At 39.3% G+C, this 26140-nt stretch overlaps 1 protein-coding gene across 1 annotated transcript; it reads right to left on the reverse strand.

Annotated features, from left to right (window-relative positions):
- Positions 1-12111: 12111 nt before the first annotated feature.
- LOC138925562 (uncharacterized) lies at positions 12112-15308 on the reverse strand. The gene is made up of 5 exons (XM_070276329.1): positions 14475-15308; positions 13925-14414; positions 12673-12739; positions 12432-12578; positions 12112-12361 (listed from the first exon to the last, which is right to left on the reverse strand). The coding sequence occupies exons 3-5, from the start codon at positions 12688-12690 to the stop codon at positions 12152-12154; spliced, it is 375 nt and encodes a 124-aa protein (XP_070132430.1). The 5' UTR covers positions 12691-12739; positions 13925-14414; positions 14475-15308; the 3' UTR covers positions 12112-12151.
- Positions 15309-26140: the final 10832 nt, after the last annotated feature.

The following is a 26140-nucleotide window of genomic DNA, read 5'->3' on the forward strand; positions in this document are numbered from 1 at the left end:
TCAGCAACTAGTGACATTAAACAGTACTATTAATCAACTATAAAACTGTCGTCTGGACCTACATAATAATTTTTGCTGCCAGTAGAAACCGCCTGCTCATCAAATCATCATCTTTAATTGTGGATTTATTTAAATAAAGCGAATTTTATGTGCATACATAAAACTGGAAAATCACCGTAAGGAGTTGGACCCGCCATTTCTAATTGGAAAGGAAAATTAGGAGGAGAGCAACTGGAAAGGAGAATCTGGAAAGTAGAAACTGGAAAGGAGAAACTGGAAAGTAAAGGAGAATTTAATAACTGGAAAAGAGAATCTTTGTTTAAGAGAGTGGATTGCTACTACTCCAGCATGGCTGACAATAATGATGCGAGAGGAGAGATGATTCCAATTGAAATCCTCTCTTTGAGTAGCAACTCTTCAAGCTACGAATTAAGAGAGTTTCCTACTAACTCATTCTCTCGCGCTTCTACCCCCACTGACGTCTTCCGCTTTGGCCCTGCTCAAGTCAATGCAGCCAAACCCACCACCGCCATGGACCCTCTCTCTTCAAAGACGGGCTCTCTTAACAAAGACTCTTTGAACTCTGCAACAATGAGTAAAGATCCTCTAGCATTGGACTCTCTTTTCAAATCACAAGCTAAGAGAACAAGAAACTCCCCTGCTAGTAGCCAATCGTCGTCGCCGTTATTTAACTTCAAACCTCGTGACTTGGCTTCCAGTACCGCGTGGTCGAAAACTCTTACTTTTGGCGCCCACATAACCAACGACGTCTCCAAACCATCTACTATGGCCAACAACAACAACAACTCTACTAAATTCCCCGGCGTGGGAAAGGATCCGGAAATTTCTGATTTGGATTCTGCTAATAATGCCGCCAAACTTATGGATAAATCTGGTATGCCCTCTCATCCAACGACCTCGAAGGCCTCTACCATCCAAAGCAGTAAACGGCAATTATTCAAGTCGTCGGCCTCTGTAACCAGTGCCCCAAAAAGAGCCAATCCTACCAATTCTCCTTTGGGTGAAAACACTGTTCAGGCCCTGCAGAAATTTTTCGACAGCCTGAGGCCCATTGAAAATGCAAGTAAGGAACCTGTTAAGCGCAAGGCAGCCACCTCAGATGTCGTCAATGCAAGTGAAAAGGCCCACAACACCTCTAGCTCCCTGGATAATGGCCCCCAGATGGTCACTCTGCAAGCTGAGATACACCAGACCACTTCCAACGACTCTTCGCCAATGGAGTCGCTGGTTTTTGTGGATGTCAACGTCCCCCCTCCACCAACGACGGCCATTACTCCTCCGTTAGTGAGCGACTCTGCTAAAAATGTTGCCACTAAACGTAGAAAGGTAATACGTTATGTTGAAACTCCAACTAAAAAGCAAAAGACCTCTGAGGAAACCCTGATGGATGCCAAAAGGAATAATTCTCCCCCTAAGCGTGTGATGGGCGTCAACCCGCTTACCCAATGTCATCGGTGCCAATCATTTGGCCACTCAAAGGATACCTGCAGACGCGGCTTTGTCTGCATGAAATGTGCGGGTAAACATTTATCTAATAATTGCAGAAAACCACCCCACATTCCCTCCAAATGCTGTAACTGCGGTGGTCAACACGTCAGCTGCTACAGAGGATGCCCCAAGTTCAAAATCCTTAAGCGTAGGGTCCTCAGCGCTCGCCACCGTATGCAGCAAAATCTGGACAAGGCCCAAAATGCTACAAGGCCATCTCATCGGATACCGCCACTGATGGGGATTTCATTCTCTCAAAAACGACAGGCTACTGAAGACAAAGATGCCCCATGTGATCTACCCAGCAGCCAATTGAAGGAGAACCCTGCCCCACCTCAGCCGACCAGGTCCACTATTAAGAGAATAGTTCGGCCCACCCCCGACCCCACGGAGAGCCAACCAAGGCAGCAACAACACCCTACTAGTGCAGCAGACCTGCACAAATTGGCTCATGAAAAAATTGGTAAAATTATGGATATCATCAATCTACTATTGCGGGCCCTCAGCAAGATTGGTGCGTCGATGGAACTTACTGAGTCTAATCCCCCCATTGACTCTGTGGAGGGCCTCTCCAGCTCTGTAATCTCTGCTGGTATGATGTCCTTAATCGGCAATGATAGTGTAATGGAGGCTATCCTCAATAATGACTCAGACTACTCCTAATCCATTTTTACCATTAACCCTCTCCATTATCTTTGGCCCCTTAATTGGCCACTGAGAGGGTTCATCCTGCAACCTGAGAATTTAAAGGATTTTTAAACTCTTTTGACGTATGCAACAGACTAAATTAAAAATTTTAAAATGTTTACTACTAATTACACTTCTTGGATGCAAGAAACTGACAATTAAACTACACGCACCAGGATTCTAGCTAATACTCCGTTCGGAACTAAATCACACCTACTGGGATCCTAACAGCTGAATATATTTTCTGGATTCCGGCAACTGACAAATGGAATGATACACATCTGGATGCCAACTGCCATTCCATTCGGATTTCAACGTAACTTTATTAACTGCCTAATAAAGTATATCCCATTCGGAGCTCAACTTAATTTTAATTACCTGGATCCCATTAATGACGAATAAACTTGGATACCAGCCAATATTCCTGTCGGAATATTACTATAAAAATTTACTCACATGGATGCCTGCTATTAATCCCTTCGAAACTCAATTCCTGGATGCCATCTGGATCTCAAATCATCATTAACCTGGACTTAAACTATACCTACCAGGCCACCAACGGACTAATCCATTCGGAGCATAATTAAATCCAATCTGGATACTCACCTTTTTGCCCTGTTATTTTTTGCATCATTTAGAGCAAATTGGAATTCATGGCCAACGCTTATCTGGATCCCCTTCCATTTTCTACATCACCTGGATCACTCTGGATATCGTAATGCCATGAAAAATACTCTCCTGGACGCCATACAAATATTCTGCAACAACTGGAGAACCTGGAAATCATCTTGGAACAACCTAATAGCCATGAAAAAATTTTTACCAATACCCGGAGCAAATTGGAATTCATGGTCAATGCTAATCTGGATGCCCTTCTATTTTCCACATCACCTGGATCATTCTGGACATCGATATGCTATGGAAAACACCCACCTTGACGCCACGCTAATTTTCTGCAACAACTGGAGAATCTGGAAATCATCATGGAATTACCTAGTCGCCATAATCAATTCTATTTTGGTCAATTATATTGTGGATTTCCTGCTAATCTCCACACCACCTGGATCAATTTGGAAATTTTTACGCAACCTGGAAATGATGCCTATTTTCTTCAACACCTGAAGCAATCCTGCAAACGATGCTAATTTCTCCAACAACCTGAGTATTCCTGGATATAATGCTATTTTCTCCAATACCTGGAGATATCCTGGACTTAATGCCTATTATTCTGGAAATAATGGCCAATATTTACCTGGTTGCCGTACTATTTTTTTTTCCATTTCTAGGTACTAATTTGGGATCCATACCAACACTTACCTGGGTACCCCCGCAATTCTGGAAATGATGCCTATTTCCAACATTTGAGTTACCCGCTATCCTGGATATGATGCCCATTTTTCTCCAACACCAGATGCAGAGCGAATAAGATGCCCTTTTCTCCAACTACAGATGCAGAATGAATAAGATGCCCACTTCTCCTACACCTGGAGCAACCCTGAAGTGATGCGATATACCTACCTAGATGCCCTACAAATATCCTCTTCACCTGGAGCCGCCTGCGACTGATGGATAAACACCTCGACCGATGCCCGATCATTTTCCACATCAACACCCGCGGTGGAATGAGGACATTGGACCTGTGGAGCCACAAATATTTACACCTTGCTGGAACGATCCCACGTCATTGCCGCCAACGCTTTCCGTAGTACGTCCTGGCCGCCCTGGGTTTGCCTTCTTCGTTCCTGTAAACTCGCCCCACCCGTGAGCCTTGACGTCGATGAACAGCCGTCCCTAGGGCCCTTCTGGTCCTTTTTTCCAACTGTAACCTGCTGCGCCATGTCCATGTAGCAGCTCCGTTCCGGCCCTCTCATCGTTGGATTAAGTTAAACAATTAATTTTAAATTTTTGTATTTCTTTTTATTTGCCTCGTTTAACTTGAATCAATTTTTAAAAACACCAGCCACTCTAAATATTTAACGTAACGATAAAATTTCCATTTAAATTAATAATTACATAGTCTTAAGTCTAATATTCGTGCCTAACGTTGTAGGTTTTTACCCGCCCTCCAAGACAGTGCAAAAATGATGCCAAATAATTACGGTATTGAGACACTGATCCTTGGTCGAGTCGGAGTGTTGACATGCGCGACTTTGGACATGATAAAATGGCTATTTTTCTTTTGTAATTTTTTATCTCTCTTAAACCAACAATAGCCCAATAGATTATCCCTCTTAAAGTAGCATAGTGGCTGTGTGTGTGCTGGGACGGATCCCATAGGCCGCTGTGCGGCATATTTTCTTTTTATACCCTTGCAGAGGGTATTATAATTTTGTCCAAAAGTGTGCAACGCAGTGAAGGAGACATCTCCGACCCTATAAAGTATATATATTCTTGATCAGGATCACCTCCTGAGTTGATATGAGCATGGCCGTCTGTCCGTCTGTCCGTCTGTCCGTTTCTACGCGAACTAGTCTCTCAGTTTTGAAGCTATCGTCTTGAAACTTTGCACACACCCTTCTTTCCTTTGCACGCAGTATATAAGTCGGAATGGCCCGGATCGGCCGACTATATCCTATAGCTGCCATATAACTGATTGATCGGAAATGGTATAACTTTGGTGTTTTTAGAGTTACAGCGTTCAAATTTGACATGAGAGCTATTTTTGGCAACAAGTTACGACATGCCAAATTTCATAAGGATCGGCCGACTATATCTTATAGCTGCCATATAACTGAACGATCGGAAGTGAACCATCTTTCGTGTTTTTGAAGATAAAAAGCTGAAACTTGGTACAGATTATATTTTTGGCCAGTTGATCCAACCTACCAAATTTTATTAGGATCGGCCGACTATATCCTATAGCTGCCATATAACTGAACGATCGGAAATGGTACTTGGTAGAACTATATACTAACTATATACCAACTATATCCGATGTTTGCGATATATATCCGGTTTGAACTGCAAGGGTATATAAACTTCGGCTCCGCCCGAAGTTAGCTTTCCTTTCTTGTTTTTATTTAATTTAGGAATAACTATTTTGACAGCGACTCGCTCGACAAGTTGCATCTTTGGTCGGTTAGCATTATTTTAAGCGCAGAAAAGGCACGCTCTACGCTAACTTGGGTAGCTGGAACCGCGAGCACCACCTTAGCAAGCTGATATAAATTCGTGTACTGAAATTGCTTCTCACTACAGTACTGCGTTATATCAGCGCCTAGGCTGATGGGCTTCGGGCTGTAACTATCAATTTCAGCATATCCTTTTAATAATTCCTGCTGCCCATCATCGTCAGCTTTCTTTTCGGCATCGACCTCAATGCTACTTAAAATCTCGCTTAAAAGAGCGAGCGAGTCTGAGAATTTTGCGAAAGCAAATTGGTTTCTCTCAAGCTAGAGGTTGAGCTTGAAGCCTGTACCAATACCGTACCGGTACCCGTACCAATCTGAAAATATGTTGAATTAATTATTGTTTATTATTTATATAAAATGAATTTACTAACTGCTACAGTTGGCGTAAAAGCTGTTAAAGCTCCGTTTTCGCGCGCATCAGGTTTTTCAGGGTGTTGCATCAGGTTTTTCAGGACGTAAGCGTGGGTCCAGAAAGAAGCTGCAAATGACGACTTATTTGCTAACTGGCTTTCTTCTCGCGCCTCAACGCTTTTCAGAGTAAATGTTTCTGGACGTGTGCGACAACTTTAACTCGATAAGGCCCAAGGTCCTTATCGCAATACCAGTGTCGTGAATATATTGCACATTTACGCACAAGATCCCACGATTACACCGGGGGGCTGTGTCCATTTTTAAGCTAAGCATTTTGTCCTTGAGACTTGCCATTATGCTGTTTTTAATGTCATTATATTTTTCCTCCACCATGCCTATTATGTTTCTGGACGAAACAGCCGGCATATCCAGTGCAGAAAATATTTGAGACGTTAGCGTATTGAAGCACTCCGAATCAAAAATAGCCATCGGAAGCTTTTCCAGCGTCACCAAATCGATGCACGCATCCTTCACTTCATTTTTGACCATTGTTATTGCAAATTTCGGCAGCTTCGTCTTCCTGAATGTTAGCTATCCCAGCATCATACTCCGAGTTATGCTTAGTTTGCATATGCCGCTTCATGTTGCAAACGTACTCGCCAACTAACGTTAATTTGCTAATTTTGCACTCGGAAACATTATTTCCCGCGTGGAAAATAAAAAAATTGGGGAGAACAAAATTTCGCTTGCGACCCATATCGAAACTCAATAGAAATGATCTACAATAAGCGCTACTAAAAATAGATCTAAGCGCATGCGCTTCCGCTGTCTTCTTTTCTGGTACGCTTTCGGCCTAAGGTAAGCTTTATCACATTGATCATTATGATGATTATCATTATCATTATCATTTTTGGTAATCATTATACCCTTGCAGAGGGTATTATAATTTTGGTCAAAAGTGTGCAACGCAGTGAAGGAGACATCTCCGACCCTATAAAGTATATATATTCTTGATCAGGATCACCTCCTGAGTTGATATGAGCATGTCCGTCTGTCCGTCTGTCTGTCTGTTTCTACGCGAACTAGTCTCTCAGTTTTGAAGCTATCGTCTTGAAACTTTGCACACACCCTTCTTTCCTTTGCACGCAGTATATAAGTCGGAACGGCCCGGATCGGCCGACTATATCCTATAGCTGCCATATAACTGATTGATCGGAAATGGTATAACTTTGGTGTTTTTAGAGTTAGAGACTTTAAATTTGACACGAGAGCTATTTTTGGTAAACCATTACGATATGCCAAATTTCATAAGGATCGTCCGACTATATCTTATAGCTGCCATATAACTGAACGATCGGAAATGACCCAACTTTCGTGTTTTTAAAGATAGAAAGCTGAAACTTGGTACAGACTATATTTTTGGCCAGTTGGACCAACCTACCAAATTTCATTAGGATCAGCCGACTATATCCTATAGCTGCCATATAACTGAACGATCGGAAATGGTACTTGGTAGAAATATCAACTTTCTTATTTTTTAAGATAGAAGCTTGGGACTTTTATTATATTTTTTATTTTAGTTAATTGGTTTTATTTTGATGTATTCATAAGGATCGGCCAACTATATCCGATGTTTGCGATATATATCCGGTTTTAACTGCAAGGGTATATAAACTTCGGCTCCGCCCGAAGTTAGCTTTCCTTTCTTGTTTTTTATCATTGTTTTGGTAATTGTGTATATCTGCTGCTGCTGCTCTGTATGTAACAATTGACTTTATTTTAAATAATTGCAACAAACACAGGTAAAATACATTTTGTTGTTGTTGTTGTCAATTGTTGCTCTAGGGTCCCTTTATAAGGACATAGGACAAAATTGGCAATATCCTTAAAGGATCGAAAGTTGTTGCTTGGTGAGTTTTATTTTGAGCGAAAAAAATTAAAATCACGAATGATCATTATTTTTGGGTTTTATTTTTTTTGCTCAAGCTTAATATTTATTTGTGATATTTTATTGATATATTTTATTGTGATTTATTAGTCTTGATTTAAAAAATTAAAAATCGATAAGTAATCATTACAAAGTAATTTTTAAAATATTACTTATAATGATTACGGTCCCTGATTTTTTAGCTATGTGCATGCCAAATTTAATGACGTTCACCTTTTGCATTCTCTTTCTGCTGATAGAAATACATGCAGACAACGGATGTTAGGGCTTCAATCGTAGCGAAGTTTGAAGCTGGAGTTGCCGTAAAAGACCTTGGAAATGAATAGCTATAGCTATTCTAAACTATAGCGTCAAACAGTTCATTATCAAATAAACAAATTAAAAAAACAAAAACCAATAAAAAACTTGCCAAGATTGGGTGCCAAACACGAAACAACGACCAATGACGATAAAATCCTTCTGCGTGCATTCAAGAAAAATATTTTTTTAAAGCCTCAACCTGCTGCAAATGAATGGAATAAGACATCTAATAAACCAATCAATGAACGTACTGTTTGAAAGAAGCAGAAATCAAGACGTACCGATCAAAGCAAATACCGTACATATGCAAAGTAAACAAGGCGAAAAGATTGGCGTTCGAGGAGCATTAGCATAAGCCTATAGAATTTTGGAGGAGCGTTCTTTTGGACGGATGAAAGTTCTTTTCAATTTAATTCATCTAAAAAGTTTTTTTGTAAGACTGCCACGAGTACAACGACAAAAAATAGGCCCGTTTGCAAAACAGTGAGTCATGGCGGTGGCTCTGTTATGTTCTGGGGGTGCATCTTATTAAATGGGTTGGGTGACTTGGTGCTCGTTGAAGGCTCGATGAACCAGGGGCAATATTCGAGAGTGGTAAATGATAACTGTTTCCCTTCCGAAGACAAGCCCATCGGTGAATCATTTATCCTGCAACAGGATAATGCCCGATGCCACAAAAGCAGAATGATCACCAAATTTTTACAGGATGTTAGTGTCAATACTCTCGACTGGCCACCACAAAGTCCAAACTTGAATGTTATTGAAAACGTGTGGTCCCTCATAAAGCGGAAGCAAATTGCTTCTTTGCATAAAAGCAAAGAAAAAACAATTCACGAGGTTACTTCCCTTTGGAACGATGTGCCCACGGATACCCTCAAAGCTTTAGTGGACTCAGTTCCAAATCGACTTCAAAAAGTTGTTCAAACTAAAGGGGATTATATATTTTATAAATCCAAATTATATTTTAAGGACTTTTCATAATATATTTTTTGTTACATTATTTAAAACCATTCGTCAAAATACTTAAGCCAAAGCCTGAAAATCAATTAAAATCGTATATTTTTATATTTTAATGAATTATTTTTTTTCTTTTTTTTTTTTTAAGTTTGTAATACCAAGATATGAATTGAAAAAAAAATGTTTAATTTCTACCAAACCAATAAAAAATTATAAGCAACAAGAAAGGAGAGCTAACTTCGGGCGGAGCCGCAGTTGATATACCCTTGCAGTTAAAACCGGATATATATCGCAAACATCGGATATAGTTTGCCGATCCTTATGAGAATATGATAATATTACCCAATTTATTATAATACAAAATCTAAAAAAGTCCCAAACTTCTATCTTCAACAATACAAAAGTTGGAATTTCTACCAAAAACCATTTCCGATCGTTCAGTTATATGGCAGCTATAAGATACAGTCGACCGATCGTTATGAAATTTGGTAGGTCAGATTAACTGACCAAAAATAGAATCTTTACTAAATTCCAGCTTTCTATCTCCAACACGAAAGTTGGGTCATTTCCGATCGTTCAGTTGTATGGCAGCTATAGGATATAATCGGCCGATCCTTATGAAATTTGGCATGTCGTAATGTTCTGTCAAAAAAAATTCTCGTGTCAAATTTGAATTTGAAAGTTTCAGGTCGATAGCTTTAAAACTGAGAGACTTGTTAGCGTGGAAAAAGACAGTCAGACGGACAGACAGTAGGTTTGTCAAATATTAAAAAAAAAATATCGTATCGATGATATTTTTTTTATCAAAAAATTTGATGATAATACTTAAAATCATGATACAATTATATAAGGTAGTCCATTCGTTGACTTAACTGCATTATTTTTATTTTAACATAGTAAGCGTTGAATAGTGCGAGTGAAACGGCTATACAGTACTTTGATTAACCCTTACACGGAGCATGGGGCTAAAAGTTTTTCTTAGTTATGACAAGAGTTGTAGTGTTTATAATTTTATTTTAATAAGTTTAGAGTTTGACATTATTCTTTGTTTTTGTTTTTGGACAGCCAATCTTTTGTTTAAGTTCTTAATTCTAAAGTGTATGCGTATCTTAAAATAAAATTTTTTATGTTTACACTTATATCGACCTGCTCAGCGGCGTTTAACAATGTGTGTTTTAAATTTGTAGTTATTTGAAAAGTGTCCTTAACAATATGTAAAAATATGAGTTCAAGTTGTTTTATTTTTTCAGTCGAATTAAGTCGTCTTCTTTTCAGTGGCTGCCCTGCGCCTGATAACGACTTCCACTGTGAAGCACTGAAATGCGTATCGCAAATTTGAGAGCTCTCAATAAAGGTACAGCCCAAAGACTGCTCCCACAAAGCTCTTTTTTCAATGAACTTTGGAACATGCACAAACTTTACGCCTAGCACGTTCTTGCGACAATAATAGCAAAAAGTCATTTTTTTCTTGGCCACTTAAGGGTTAAAGTTATGAAAACAAAATCACCTTTCAGTTTGACAGTTTGAAATTAAGTGAGCAAACCCGAACGATATGTCAGTGGAATGGACTACCTTATATAATTGTATCATGCTTAAAATATCACTGGGAAATATCGATGTGTTTGATATATTTGATATTTTTTGAATAAATTGTTTTTCTGCTAAATTAGGGGATTACCCTAACTGTTGATTCTCTAACTAAAAAGACATGTTTCCTAAATGATTATTTTATTATATTTTTATATTTTGTATAAACTTAACTTATATTTTATGGCATAAAAAATTAAACCCAATGTTTTGAATTTAGGGATTTTAAGAATACCCTTTGCTTTATGTGTGTGTCCGTCATTCTGCTCCTCGCGTCGCACACAACACATTTTATAGCCGATGCCAGCCGCTCCGACGGCACCGAGCTACCCGGGGTTATTAACCATTTAAGGGCCACCTTATAAAGGCATGGCATGGTCGCTTTATGGGATTTCCATATATCCAATGGGTTGGTTTCCCACGCAGCTTGATGCAAACTGATGTACAATTTCAGCTCCTTATTGTGCTCTGACACACTGCTAAAACTCTTTTTGGATTGAGTGATTGTGCGAGCTTATAAAATCGCCGAAACATTCATCCGGTTTTGTAACATCGGAAATCTGTAAGAATTTAAATAATTTATTTACTATATATTCAAGTAAGTGTTTAAATTATTATTAGCAAAATTTTAAATGTTATAATATTAAACCTATGGGTTTTACTGATTAGTCAATTAGTTATTCAAGTAAATAGAATTGTATCCTTATGACATACCCTTCCCTCAACAGTAAACTTATTGATTTTATTTGTGAGATCAACAACGGCATCCTTTACCGCTAAAGGCGCCAAATACATTTTTTTTAAATCTAAGGCCTTACAGGTGGATTTAACCAAAATAGCATTGTTTTGTAACGCCTGAAACCTCCTTTCAGAAATTCTGATGAGCGCCTCCTTGGCTCGTTTGCCTTCCTTCGTCTCCATTTGCAGATTTTTAATTTTGTCTGATAGCAGTGAAATAAGCGGAATTACCAAACTTACAGTTGTGTAATTTTCACCACTTATTTGGTCAGTTGCTTTTTTAAATGGTTGAAGGGGACTACATACGTCTCGACATATTGTTAGCTCTGCCACATTGAGCATTTCTGGGAGTCCTTTGACACGTTCCGATTTTTGTAGCAAAATAAGAGCCACCTTATTCGTTAAGCCTAAAAACGACTCCATCATATCCAGGCATGAGTTCCACCTAGTGTCCACATTTTGTATGAGGGTCTTGGTTTTTCTCTCGGGAGTTCCCTCATCCGTTTGGGCCTTTCGTAGTTGGTCCATCATAGCCGGACTATGCTTAAAATGCATGACCACCCTTTTTCTTTTGTCCACGATAGTGGAAAATGAAAATATTTCCTTGATCGTTTCGTCAACTACAAGGTTTAACATGTGGGCGAAACACGGCACATGTTTGTTTGATCCTAGAAACAGTTTGGCAGCGCACTTCATGTTGCTTGCGCTGTCTGTCGTTAGAGTTGTTCACTTAATTTTGTCTATGTTGAATTCGGCGCACTCCTCTTGCAACAAAGAGTTTAAATAATCACTAGTATGCGACTAAATTGGAATCGGAAATATTACGATTTAAGAGTCATGCTTAATAAATAAAAAACAAATGACATATTGACAAAAAACGAAAACAGACAAAAACGACACACAATTGACAACAAAACACATTTAAAATACGAAATATTATATTTCAACATTCCTGATCCATTCTTGACGTTGCAAGGCAGATTGAATTCAGCGACTCTTTTTCGATGAAATGCGCCGTGATGGTCAGGAACGAGCGAGTTGAGTTGGGTATGGTCACGGCGTCGCAGGTAAACGCCACGTCATTTACGTTGCTAAGCATTTCCAACACAGCCCCAACGCACTGGTTGTATTTTTCTTCAATCATTGTTGTTATCTAAACAAGAATATGTACATATATACTTATGAAGGTCTACACAAAAAAAATAAATTTTTTAAATACTTGCCGTGGATCTGCAAGGCATTTTAAAGTGCACACACTTTTTGAGAACTCCTCTGAGGCCCTCTTTTTCAACACATCGGACTGGCATGTTGTCCTTAGAGATCATGTAAACTAATGCTTCATTGATTTCCTTTTGTCTTATATCCATTTTCTAAAAAAAATTGAAGTAAGTTAAAGTAATGAACGCCACTCGCTCTTTTCTTCGTTTTATGTCCTAAAGGACAAGCGGTTTTAAAGGCACTCACCTTTAAAGGCTGCAGCATTCTTAAAATATTCACTTTTGGTTAGTACTTTTTCCAAGTTCGATGACAGCTAAAAATTAAAACAAATGTAAACCACATGTTAAACTTCAATTTTAATTGGAATGTTTCATTTATACCTTTCAGTACCATACCTCATGGATTCCTTAAGGAATCGTCTAGGTACTAGTATTGCTAGTACATACCCCGAGGAATCCTCTAGGTATGTTTCATACAAACCATCAAGGAATTTCCATAGAAGAGTTCCTCACATCGAGGAATTCGAACAACTCAAGGAATACTGCAGGATTCCTGCAGGTATTCGAAGAGCATTTCGAACAAAATACCCCAGGGAATCCCTGAGGTATACACTGAGGAATCGTTGATGAAATACCCCAGGGAATCCCCGAGGTATACTCTGAGGAATCGTTGAGGAAATACACCAAGGAATCCCTGGGGTATTCTCTGAGGAATCGTTGAGGAAGGTGGGATTCACAAGGGATTCACTGAAGAATCCGAAAATGCTCCGAAAATATGACGTAGAAGCTTCGAGAATCATCGAATATATGACGTCGAAGCTTCGAGAATCATCGTCGAAAACCGAAAGCAGGTAGAAGTTTCGTTTCCTCTTTCGTTTCGGACTTGAGTAAACGAAGCCCATGCAATTTGTTTTTGTTTTTCGAACATGTCGCCAGGAAACGTCGGGGTAAGGAATTTTGGTACTGAAGGGTATATAGACCAGTGGTAAGCAAAACTAACCCATGTTTAAAATTTGAGTGTGTGCAAAGCAGAGAAAAACAATGAGAGCAGAGAATTCACTGAGCGAAAAAAAACGTATTTTTTTATTTCATTTTTCGCTTTTCAAAAGTTTGAATTGGAACTAAAATAGTGTATTTTATTTCAAAGACATCTTTTCTAGCAACATTTCTTAAACAAATGAAAAACCACGCTTTCCTATCTATATTCTCTATGAAGAAAACTTTTTCCAACCCAATTTCTGAACGATTTTTCTTTTTTCAACCCAATTTTTCTCAGTGGAAACATTTTGATTTTTAAGTTTGGGCTGTCAAATGAGTCAAAATGAGAGCAAATGAGAGAGCTTCTAAAAAAAATTGAGAATGCTCACACTGTCAGTGTGCCGGCAGCGCTGCGGCAGAATTTCCTACCCTATACTCGCGTGCTATGTAAAATGAGAGTTTGCCCACCACTGATATAGACCCACATACACACACATACACACATATTCCAACATACATACCTTCTTTTGCGTGCATTTTGCGAAAATTTCTGCATGGTTGTTTCGCAGGTTTGACGACAGATTCGAATTGTTTCCACTAGTCTGCTCATATCATATCATGCTCATATCAACTCATATCAACAAGGAAGTGATTCTGATCAAGAATATATGTATATACTTTATGGGGTCGGAGATGACTCCTTCACTGCGTTGCACACTTTTTGACAAAATTACCCCCTGCAAGGGTATAAAAAGAAACAACACTATTTGACCTGGAACGAGTCGGCACTTTCCTCTCAATTAAAAGACTTGGCAATAGCCATATTACTATTGAACGCCAAAGGCCACGGGACGAGCCAACGATGTGCCACCGATGCTAGCGATTTGGGCATACAAAGAATTATTGCTGCCGGGAATTACTGTACTCTTCCAAGGACTTCCACACCCAAATGTGCCAACTGTGGCGGTTAGCACGTCGCCAGTTATAAGGGCTGCAAAATATTACAGGAAGCTAAGGAAAATTACTTGGCTATGCGTGAGATGCTCCCCGTAATAACTCCCAAGGACTTACCAACTTCTCGCCCCAGCGTCATTACTCCAGCCCATCCTCTCGACGATGCCAGTCTCCTCCAACGACATCTCGCCGTGCGCTTGAGCAACCGAAGCCACTTCGTCGAGCACCCTTACTAGCTCAGCCTGACTCAAGTTACTCCTCGCCTCAAAGCCGTGACGCCAGTCCATCTATTCGACGACCCCAACTACCGCCAATGTCATCTCGTCGTATGCTTGAGTTGGTTAGGCAACCTCGCCGGGAGCCCTTGCCAGCCCAACTCGACCGCAGCTACTCCTCTGACGATGATTTGGATCGCAAGCCTAAAATCCACTTCACCTTGCCCTTGCAAGCCTATCCTGTCTCCAGTCACTCCTTACCCCAGCACCGGCACTCCAGTCCATAATCTCAATGTCACCAATCACTACCAACGACATTTTGTCGTGCGTTTGAGCGGACCAAATCACGTCGCCGGATGCCCTTGCCAGACAATATTGACTATAGTCACTCCTCTGGATAATTCAAATGACAGGATTCTATCTGTTACCATGCTTGATAACCAGCGGGTTACAAGGAACGGCAGTTACGAAGAATGGAACCAGCTATGTGTCACAGATGCCACCGTTTTGGCATTCTAAAAATTTCTGCCGTCGGTATTTAGTCTGCCTCGAGTGTGCTGGTAACCATCCTTCTACGGATTGTGCGAATACTAAAATTGCTAATCCAAAATGTGCCAAATGTGGTCTTGGTCATGTTGCCAGTTATAAAGGTTGCATTGCGTTCAAAGAAGCCAAATCTCGAATTTTTGCCTACCGAGTACATCCAGCTATCAACGGTCAAGTGGAGACACACCAATCCCAGGTTAGGATCAATCCTCCACCTAGTTACTACGACAGTTGTCAGCAAAATCACAGCCAGCTACTTCAGAATCCATTACAACAAGAACAGGATTTTATCCGGGAAGAAATCAGGGGTCAACAGCATTCTCCTAGTGGTCGTAGGACAGTTATATCACCTGATTTTCAACCTTATCTTAATAAAGATAACACCTCTCTGACGAATCCTAAGTTGGGCATAAAGATAAAATTTAATAACTCTGCTTATATACCCTTTCAAAGTTTACATGTGCGAAACCCTGCTAAAAATCACTTACATAAATTTCAGCTGCAACTTAGGAATAAATAGCGGCTTGAAAACAGCAAACATGCCACTAATAAAAATGTTATGCATTCCAGCTCAAACACCAGTCAATCACACCAATATGAGAGAACCCTTCACTCACTTTGGCAAAATGTTTTGCCAAAAATAGCTCTCATGTCAAATTTGAACTCTCTAACTCTAAAAACACCAAAGTTATACCATTTCCGATCAATCAGTTATATGGCAGCTATAGGATATAGTCGGCCGTTCCGACTTATATACTGCGTGCAAAGGAAAGAAGGGTGTGTGCAAAGTCGATAGCTTCAAAACTGAGAGACTAGTTGGCGTAGAAACGCACAGACAGACGGACAGACTCTGCAAGGGTATAAAAAAACTTTTCTTGGGTACTTTTTGTTGCTACTGTTGCTACTGTATTTTCACTCATTTGTTTGGAAATGCAGGTCTTGAAAATTTTCAAAGGTTTAGAACGATCGTTGGGCTCTAAACAAGCCAACCAATTCCTTTTGAATATTGGTATAAGATAATGCCGCAATAGCCGCATTTTCCGCTTCAGGAGTAGTGACGTCAAACATTTTTTCAAATCTCGTCTCAACACTCTCTCTGTATGCTTTGATTAACGGGTTCTAAAAGGAAAAGTTTTTCTTCTTTTCAATTTTTTTTTTCAGAGTTATCCCATAATAGGTGTTAGTCTCGCTTTGCATTATATCGAGTGCTTCTGCAACTGCGGAAGTACACATCAAATATTCTTGTATGTAATCAAATTCATTTTCTTTGATAGCATTTTTTATGTTTAATGATCTATGTAAAAGTAAGCTTTTTTCTTTAATGTTGAAAATTTGCTGGAGGGCATCAAGCAACCTATTCCACCTGGTCTCGCCAGGTCGGCTTAACGTGTGCCCTAACACATCCTGTATTATTTCGGCACTTTTTGGCCGCCCTGCAGCTTTCCACATTTTTTCATTACTGCAGCATGCATTTGTGACAGGGGCGTGTCTTGCTCGGTTATAACTTTGTTCGCATCCGTAGTTGCGCAAAGGCTTAAAGTATGCGCACAGCATCGTAAATGAGCAGGAAGGAAAACAATGTGCTCAGGATCATCTAAATTCCATTATCCACCTTCTTCAACATCAGAATCGGAAGAAGCTTCTGTTGGCTGGGAGTCGAGCATAACTTCATTTTTAATGTTTATATTGGTGAATTTAACACCGAACATTTTGAAAGCTTTTACGAAATTGCTGCCATTATCCGTCACCGATGCAAAAATTTTATTTGTATTGAGGTCGAATTCACCGTTAATGTCTTGAAATATTTCGGATAGCCTATCATAGCTGTGGACGCCTCTGAATCTTCGACAAGCTAACGCCACTGACACTCTGCGTAGATCATTTGTGATCCAGTGCGCTGTAACTCCGATGAAACTTCTCTTTTTACAGGACCAGATATCTATGGTTGTGCACACATAGAGAACTTCTTCTAGTTCTGAGTTGATCTTAGCTACTTGCGTTTCGTAGTGTTTTTCTATACGACGTCCTGGTGTCCGTCGACTCATTAAAATTAACCCCATTTCAGATATATTTAAATCCGTGAATATTTTGGATATTGGATCCCACTGCACGCAATGGGATCCTTTTTTCTGGACTTCACTTTTTTTTTTTACATAGGTTTTGTATTCTTCGATGCAATCTTGCCCATGTTTTCGCTTTAGATGACTTAAAAAGTTTGACGTAGAATTATGAAATCCTTATACTTTAGTTAATACACATTGTGGACATTTCATACAGCGCTGTGTATTTTATTACCCGTACACTCTTCAGGCAAATGTTTGAAAAATGTGAAAAAATTATGAACTCTCAGCGGTGTCGGTTGGTGTCACAGGCGAAACCGTTTCTAATGAATCATTCATGTCCGAAACCGAAAGAGTCACTGAAACGTTACTGTCTTCGTCCAATTCGTTTATCGACGCCATTTTATTTTACAAGTCTAGGAACAATATATTTTTAACTAAAACACGAACATTAATATATGCAAAAAGCTTAAACGACACAAGTAAAAAGATTGGTTTACGTGCGACTTGTGCGAGCAATGAGCACTCAACTGAACGAAACGAACAACGCCGTCGACGCCCCGATCTCGGCGCGAGAGTGATGGAAACGAAGATTGTATAAGTGACGTGTATGAGAGCGAGAGGGGAGAGCAATATGCTCGCTCGGTGCGGACGGCAAAATGAACACGTTCCGACATGAAATGTTTTTGTTGTATACCTACGCTGTAGAAATATTTATCAATGCAATTTATTATACCTGCATAAACTCAAGGTTTTTTTTATGAAGACAGATTTAGAAAAAACAAGAAAGAAAAGCTAACTTCGGGCGGAGCCGAAGTTTATATACCCTTGCAGTTAAAACCGGATATATATCGCAAACATAGAATAGTTGGCCGATCCTTATGAGAATATGATAATATAACCCAATTTATTATAAAATAAAACCTAAAAAAAAGTGCCAAACTCGTATCTTCAAAAATACCAAAGTTGGTATTTCTACCAAAAACCATTTCCGATCGTTCAGTTATATGGCAGTTATAGGATATAGTCGGCCGATCCTTATGAAATTTGGTAGGTTGGATCAATTGATCAAAAATAGAATCTGTACTAAATTCCAGCTTTCTATCTTCAAAAACACGAAAGTTGGGTCATTTCCGATCGTTTAGTTATATGGCAGCTATAAGATATAGTCGGCCGATCCTTATGAAATTTGGCATGTCGTAATGTTTTGCCAAATATAGCTCATGTCAAGTTTGAACTCTCTAACTCTAAAAACACCAAAGTTATTCCATTTCCGATCAATCAGTTATATGGCAGCTACAGGATATAGTCGACCGATCCCGGTCGTTCCGACTTATATACTGCGTGCAAAGGAAAGGGTGTGTGCAAACTTTCTAGTCAATAGTTTTAAAACTGAGAGACTAGTTCGCGTAGAAACAGACAGACAGACGGACATGCTCATATCAACTCAGGAGGTGATCCTGATCAAGAATATATATACTTTATAGGGTCGGGGATGTCTCCTTCACTGCGTTGCACACTTTTGGACAAAATTATAATACCCTCTGCAAGGGTATAAAAATACCTAATTTTCATTTCGTTAAATTATTTATGCCGATTAGTGTATGTAAGGCTGCCTAGGGAATACTCTCCACCAATCTCTCTAGCCGGTCCGACGCCGGATTTAAGGCGGGCAGCCTCCTGGAGTCCACAAATGGCGAACTCCTGGGTTTATTTATTCCAGGCGCTTCTTAGTTCTATGTATCACAACATCTCCCACAGATGGCGCAACTACCTTGCTGCTACGGCAAGTGCTACAATAAATACTCCCCCCTCAAGATCAGACTTGGGAATCAACTTTCCAAGGATGATCCAAACAGCACTTGCTTTCACTGTTGCCGAATGTCTTTCGCATGAAACCTCCCAACCAGTCGTCCCTGGAGATCCTCTAATTCATAATAGGCATTCCCAATCTTTCTTCTCACTCTGGCCTTCACGAATTTCAGTCCCAACTACGCGTTATAACCCGCCTGGAACACTTGTTGTCCTTCGTCGTTGGCCACCGATCTAGAGCGTAGATTATAATTCCGCTCATTCTTTTCCTGCTGTTGCCTCATGATCTTTAAAGCCTGCTCCCGCCCTACCTCTAAGGAGTCCTGCCTTGCAAACGTTGCCGATTTATTGTCTAGTAAAGACAAAGCCCTTAGAGCCCTTATAATAGGGGGTTGTACCTAGGCTTGCGTGAACCGCGATCTGAGTGCACAGCAAATGCTACCGAGATGCTCATCCCAGTCCTTCTGATCCTCTCGTACATAGGACATAATCGCGGCAATCACTGAGCGCTTAACCTTTTATGAAGCATTCGCTTGAATAGAATGTACGGCTGTCAGGGTGTGCGTGATCTTGTTATCGCCCAGCAACTTTAGGAACAGCTCCGCTCGGAATTGCGATCCGTTATCCGATACAATGTTTTCAGGAACCCCAAACGTATGAAATAGCTCCTGTTGGAGATATTTGACAATAGTGTCTGCCAATAGTTTTTTCACCGCTTAAAAAGACGAATTTTGTGTAATGGTCGAGAACTATAAAGATCCCTACATTACCACTCCTTGATCGAGGGTAACGTCCTAGAAAATCCATGTACGGTTTTGGGAAGGGTTGTTGGGATTCGGAAGTCACTCCCATTGGGGGTCGTTATGAATGGTTAGGGGCCTTGGTCGTTTTGCAAAGCTCACAGGACTGCACGTAATCTTTTACATCCTTAACAAGTCCTGGCCAAAAATAGTACCTCCTGACCCGTTGAAGGGTTTTATGGGTGCCTCCATGAGCCGCTAACGGATCGTCATGCGCATTCCTTAGAATTTCGGGAACCAATTTTGTCGGTACCCAAAGTTTCCAGCAAAAGCTATTATGGATTGGTTCACCTGTCGCATGTTCGGTTCGCTTAAATAGCAACCCATCCGCTATTTTTAGGTCTGGTAATTTTTCTAAATTAGCTACAGTGCCCTCTACCAACTTCACATTCTCTCGATCTCGAAAATGTCGTGATTCAACATCTATTAATAGCCCCTGTTTTGCATCTAAAGAGAGCGCATCGGGGACTACATTAAGGCTTCCCTTACGGTGGTCGAAATGAAATTTAAAACAGCGTAGCGACATGGCCCAGCGTCCTAGGCGCGAATGTAGGTCTTTTTGGCCCATCAGCCACTTCAAGGAGGCATGATCAGTGATTACCTGAAATTTATGGCCCTCAATATATGGACGGAACCGCTTTATGCAAATAATCGCAGCCAAACACCCCTGCTCGGTTACCGTGTAGTTTCTTTGAGCCTTGTTCAATTTTTTGACACACCCCTTCTTCCGATGTCTGCTCTAACACTCCTCCCACTCCTGTGCTATTAGCATCACAGTGGATCGAAAAAGGCTTGCCAAAATCGGGGCTATACAACACTGGCGCCGATTTTTATTTAAGTTTTCAAATGCTAGCTGTCCCTCTGGGGTCATGGCGAATCTTTGTTTTGGTTTTAGAAGATCCGTCAACGGTGCGGCTACTGTTGCGAAGTTGCTGATAAATTTCCTGTACATGCATACAAAATCTACTTTTTTCCACGTTAAGCGTTAGCCCCGCTATTTTCATTCGACCCGCAATCGCACTTAGGACCTTAAGATGACTATAAAAGGAATCGGACACAATAAGTAAGTCATCTAGATAGACAAATACTTCATTTCGCAGCTCTGGCGGGACTACTTTGTCCATAAGTCTGGTCATGGTTTACGGCGCATTCGACAGTCCGAATGTCATTGGTACAGCGGGTTACCAGGGATAGTGAAAGCGGTTTTATCCCGCGATGATGGGTCCAGGGGCATTTGCCAATATGCATCTTTTAAATCCAAACTGGGTATAAAATTTGCCTTTGGCAGCCTACTGAGGATGCCATCAATTTGTGGTAATGGGTATGCATCATTCTTCGTAACCTCATTGACCTTCCTGCTGTCTAAGCACAATCGGACCTTTCCGGGTTTTTGTCTATCTCCTATCTCCAAATATATGTAGATCCTGACTCAGCGAGGGGATTATGAACAGTTGAATTTTTTTTTCGGTATTCTCGTACTCTATCGGGATACTAAGACGTTCTATCATCTCTTGCTTATGACCGTCCGCCGTGGAAATCGGCCCAAAACTACGCTTAAACGGTATCCGTTTTTTTATAAGGTGCTCCGCCAACTGACGGAACATGGTGTTTTTTCTCTTAAGCTTTTTATTATCCTTGTATCTTTAAATAAAATCTCAGCTTCTGCCAGTTGTCCACAAAAATTAGCCCCTTCTTCTGGTGATGTTCCAGTAGAATATAGACCCGGATCCACTTTTAAAGCTGTTCAGTATGGTTTTGTTTAAGTCTAAAATCGCGGGCAAATGTTCACAACTTGCAGCTAGTGAGTCAATTAAAGCGAACATTAAAAGCTAAAAGTGTCTGTATAAAAAACAAGAAAGGAAAGCTAACTTCGGCCGGAGCCGAAGTTGATATACCCTTGCAGTTAAAACCGGATATACATCGCAAACATCGGATATAGTTGGCCGATCCTTATGAGAATATGATAATATCACCCAATTTATTATAATATAAAATCTAAAAAAAAAATCCCAAACTTCTATCTTCAAAAATACCAAAGTTCGTATTTCTACCAAAAACCATTTCCGATCGTTCAGTTATATGGCAGCTATAGGATATAGTCGGCTGATCCCAGCCGTTCCGACTTATATACTGCGTGCAAAGGAAAGAAGGGTGTGTGCAAAGTTTCAAGTCGATAGCTTTAAAACTGAGAGACTAGTTCGCGTAGAAACAGACAGACAGACGGACAGACGGACATGCTAATATCAACTCAGGAGGTGATCCTGATCAAGAATATATATACTTTAAAGGGTCGGAGATGTCTCCTTCACTGCGTTGCACACTTTTGGACAAAATTATAATACCCTCTGCAAGGGTATAAAAAAGATCAAGGTAAGTAAAGCAGGAGGATTCTGAGCAGGATTGTCAATCACTTTGGTGCAGTTGTATAGCAGCCAGGTATTGCAAAGCAACGACTTGTGTTTGTAGTCGTTGTCTTGAAGCTTGCAATTAAGTTTTTTCTGGTTTTTTAGGGATAACGAACTAGAGCTGGAAAACAATCGATGGCACTATCGATGTTTTTTATACCCTTGCAGAGGGTATTATAATTTTGGTCAAAAGTGTGCAACGCAGTGAAGGAGACATCTCCGACCCTATAAAGTATATATATTCTTGATCAGGATCACCTCCTGAGTTGATATAAGCATATCCGTTGGGATTTTCTATGGGTTCTATTTTTGGCAAAATAATACGACTTATCAAGTTTCGTAGGGATCGGCCGACTATATCCTATAGCTGTAATACACTGCCGCTCACTTGAATAGCCCATCATACTTTTTAATACAAAAAAGCATTAATCTCATAGTTTACTGTACATAAGTGTATATTTATACCCTTGCAGAGGGTATTATAATTTTGGTCAAAAGTGTGCAACGCAGTGAAGGAGACATCTCCGACCCTATAAAGTATATATATTCTTGATCAGGATCACCTTCTGAGTTGATATGAGCATGTCCGTCTGTCCGTCTGTCCGTCTGTCTGTCCGTCTGTCTGTTTCTACGCGAACTAGTCTCTCAGTTTTAAAGCTATCGTCTTGAAACTTTGCACACACCCTTCTTTCTTTTGCACGCAGTATATAAGTCGGAACGGCCCGGATCGGCCGACTATATCCTATAGCTGCCATATAACTGATTGATCGGAAATGGTATAACTTTTGTGTTTTTAGAGTTAAAGAGTTCAAATTTGACATGAGAGCTATTTTTGGCAAAACATTACGTCATGCCAAATTTCATAAGGATCGGCCGACTATATCCTATAGCTGCCATATAACTGAACGATCGGAAATGACCCAACTTTCGTGTTTTTGAAGATAGAAAGCTGGAATTTAATACAGCTTTCTATTTTTTGTCAGTTAATCCAACCTACCGCATTTCATTAGGATCGGCCGACTATATCTCATAGCTGCCATATAACTGAACGATCGGAAATGTTATTTGGTAGAAATATCAACTTTCGTATTTTCGAAGATAGAAGTTTGGGACTTTTTTTAGATTTTGTATTGTAATAAATTGGATTATATATTCCTATTCAGATAAGGATCGGCCAACTATATCCGATGTTTGCGATATATATCCGGTTTTAACTGCAAGGGTATATAAACTTCGGCTCCGCCCGAAGTTAGCTTTCCTTTCTTGTTTTTGTTTTTTTTTTCTTTGTTATACTTGTTTTCTAAAGAAAATCAAAAACTCCGCGTTTTTTGTCGATCCCTTTGTTTGTAATAGGCGATTCCCTTTTGGATTAACTAAAAAAGCGCGAATTTTTCGGCTCACTTGAATAGCGCATTTGCTTGTATTATCATTTCGCGATCGTTATAAAGTGGGAAAATTAAACAAAAATTATTATTTGAATAAAGTTTAATAAAATAAAATCAAAGATATTCGAAACTACGAAAAATGGGTCGTGCAAAACCGTGGAACGACGAAGAAAAAGGAAAAATTCAAGCTTTTAAGGAGGTTGGCCTTTCTTTACAAGAAATAGCAAAAAGAACAAAACAAAGTCGCAAAGTTATAATCAACTATTTGAAGAATCCCCAGAACTATGGAAAAAACATGAAAGGACGAACCTCCAGTGCAGTTACGCCAGCGGACAGGAGAGCTATTTTGAGGCATGCATCCAATTTCCATGACTCTGCTGCAAAAATTAAGGAAAAATCCGGTGTGAAGGCTAGCTTGGCCACAGTTAAACGGGTTATTTCTAAAGCGTCGTAAATTACAAAAAAACCACCGTTAAACGCATCTTGAAAGGCCCAACGCCTTGTCTTTTGCCGAGCTAACATGTCTCTCAATCGAGAGTGGTATCGAGTCGTTTTTTAGGACAAAAAAAGTTTAACCTTGAGGGGCCCAATGGAAATAACTTTTATTTCCATAATTTGCGTAAATAGGAACACATTCTTAAAAAAATGCACAGTCGAGAAGGTGGTGTAATGGTATGGGGAGCGATTTCCTACTACGGCACACTCCAACTGCAATTCTTAACATCAAGAATGAATGCAACAGCATATAAAGGAGTTCTAGAGAAGGCCCTTCCTGAAGCAAAAAACTTGTTTGGAAGCCTGGAATGGAAGTTTTAGCAAGACAATGCCCCAATAAACACGGCAAGGATCGTAAAATCATGGCTTGATAAAGAAAACGTGTCAACATTACATTGGCCACCTTATTCGCCCGACTTAAATATAATCGAAAATGTTTGGGGATGGTTAGCAAGAAAGGTTTATGAATAATAAGAATGATCTCAATAATGCCATCCAAGCGGCCTGGTCAACAATTTCCCTGGACTACCTTAAGAGTTTGTACGACTCTTTACCCAGCAGGATATTTGAAGTCATCCATAATCGTGGCGGATCCACTCATTACTAATTTTAAGAAAAAATGTCAAGAAAGCTTCTAATTCATTAATTACATTATAAATATAATTAATTCTTCCGAAAAAATCATCAGAATATGAAATTCTTGTAGAATGTGCTATTCAAGTGAGCCAAATTTTCAGTTAAAACTTTGTTACTTTTTTAAATTATTATTTTTTTTTTGTTATTCTTGTTAAACAACCTGCATTTTTTTTTGTTTTTATTACATATATAAACATAATTTAATAAATAAATAAGACTGTGTTTTGAAATTTTTATTTTGTGAGTTATTGCAGCTTTAATATGAATGTATTGGGTGGGCTATTCAAGTGAGCGGCAGTGTATAACTGATTGATCGGAAATGGCATAACTTTGGTGTTTTTTGAGCTAGAAAGTTGAGATTTTCTATGGGTTCTATTTTTAGCAAAATAATACGACTTATTAAGTTTCGTAGGGATCGGCCGACTATATCCTATAGCTGTCATATTACTGATTGATCGGAAATGGCATAATTTTGGTGTTTTTTGAGCTAAAAAGTGGGGATTTTCTGTGGATTCTATTTTTGGCAAAATAATACGACATACCAACTTTTATAAGGATCTGCCGACTATATCCTACAGCTGCCATTTAACAGATTATTTTGACAACTTATAACAATTTTTTTTTATGAACTAGATAAAACAAAGGATTGATGCTAGTTTCCGTGATAAATATTATTAATCCTCACATACTTAGCCCCCTCACCACGACAAGGTCTCAATCCACGAGAGGGAATATTATAATAACTTAATTTATATTGCACATTTTTAAAAACAATTTATTACAATCCTTAAATAATATAAAAATCTTATATTTAAATAATAAAATATATACAATTCATATAAATAAATAAATAAGTTAATAAATTAATAAATAAATTAATAAAAAAATCTTAGCTATATTTAAGAACAATTCCATCATGATGACTATAGGTCGTTTTGTACGTAAGAGCCACAGCATTCCCAAGCTCATTTTCAGCAAATATCCAATCAATTTGCGTTAAATGTTTTGTAGTTGCACAATTATTGATTGGAATAAGGTTAACTTCATTTAAAGCTTCCTCCAGTCGATCAGTGGTTGTAGATCTGCACATATTAAAATCTCCTAATATTACCAATTTTCTATTATGTTCTAAACTGCGTATCCTTTCAACATCCAGCATAACTTCATTTCGAAATTGTGTTATAGGAAATGCAGGATTCCTATAAACAACAATAAAGGATGTATCGAGATATTTGAAGGCAATTGATTGGTATGTAGTTCTTGAGCTTAAAGACTTATTTGTCTCAAACAAGAAAACTACATTTTCGGCAATATTTTGCTTGGCATAAATCATAATTCCATTTTTGCCAATACCATTCAATCGATTGCTATCAATTCTTCTTATAATGTCAAAACCTTGTAACGAAAAGTCTTCGCTGGGAAGAGTCCA

This window comes from Drosophila bipectinata, chromosome XR (assembly GCF_030179905.1).
Source record: "Drosophila bipectinata strain 14024-0381.07 chromosome XR, DbipHiC1v2, whole genome shotgun sequence".
Classification (NCBI taxonomy): domain Eukaryota; kingdom Metazoa; phylum Arthropoda; class Insecta; order Diptera; family Drosophilidae; genus Drosophila; species Drosophila bipectinata.

Bases quoted from the DNA above. Each gene is read 5' to 3' on its own strand.
- LOC138925562 (XM_070276329.1), bottom strand. The intron at 12,362-12,431 runs GCAAGTATTTAA...ATTCTTGTTTAG, and splicing joins AAATGCCTTGCAGATCCACG to ATAACAACAATGATTGAAGA.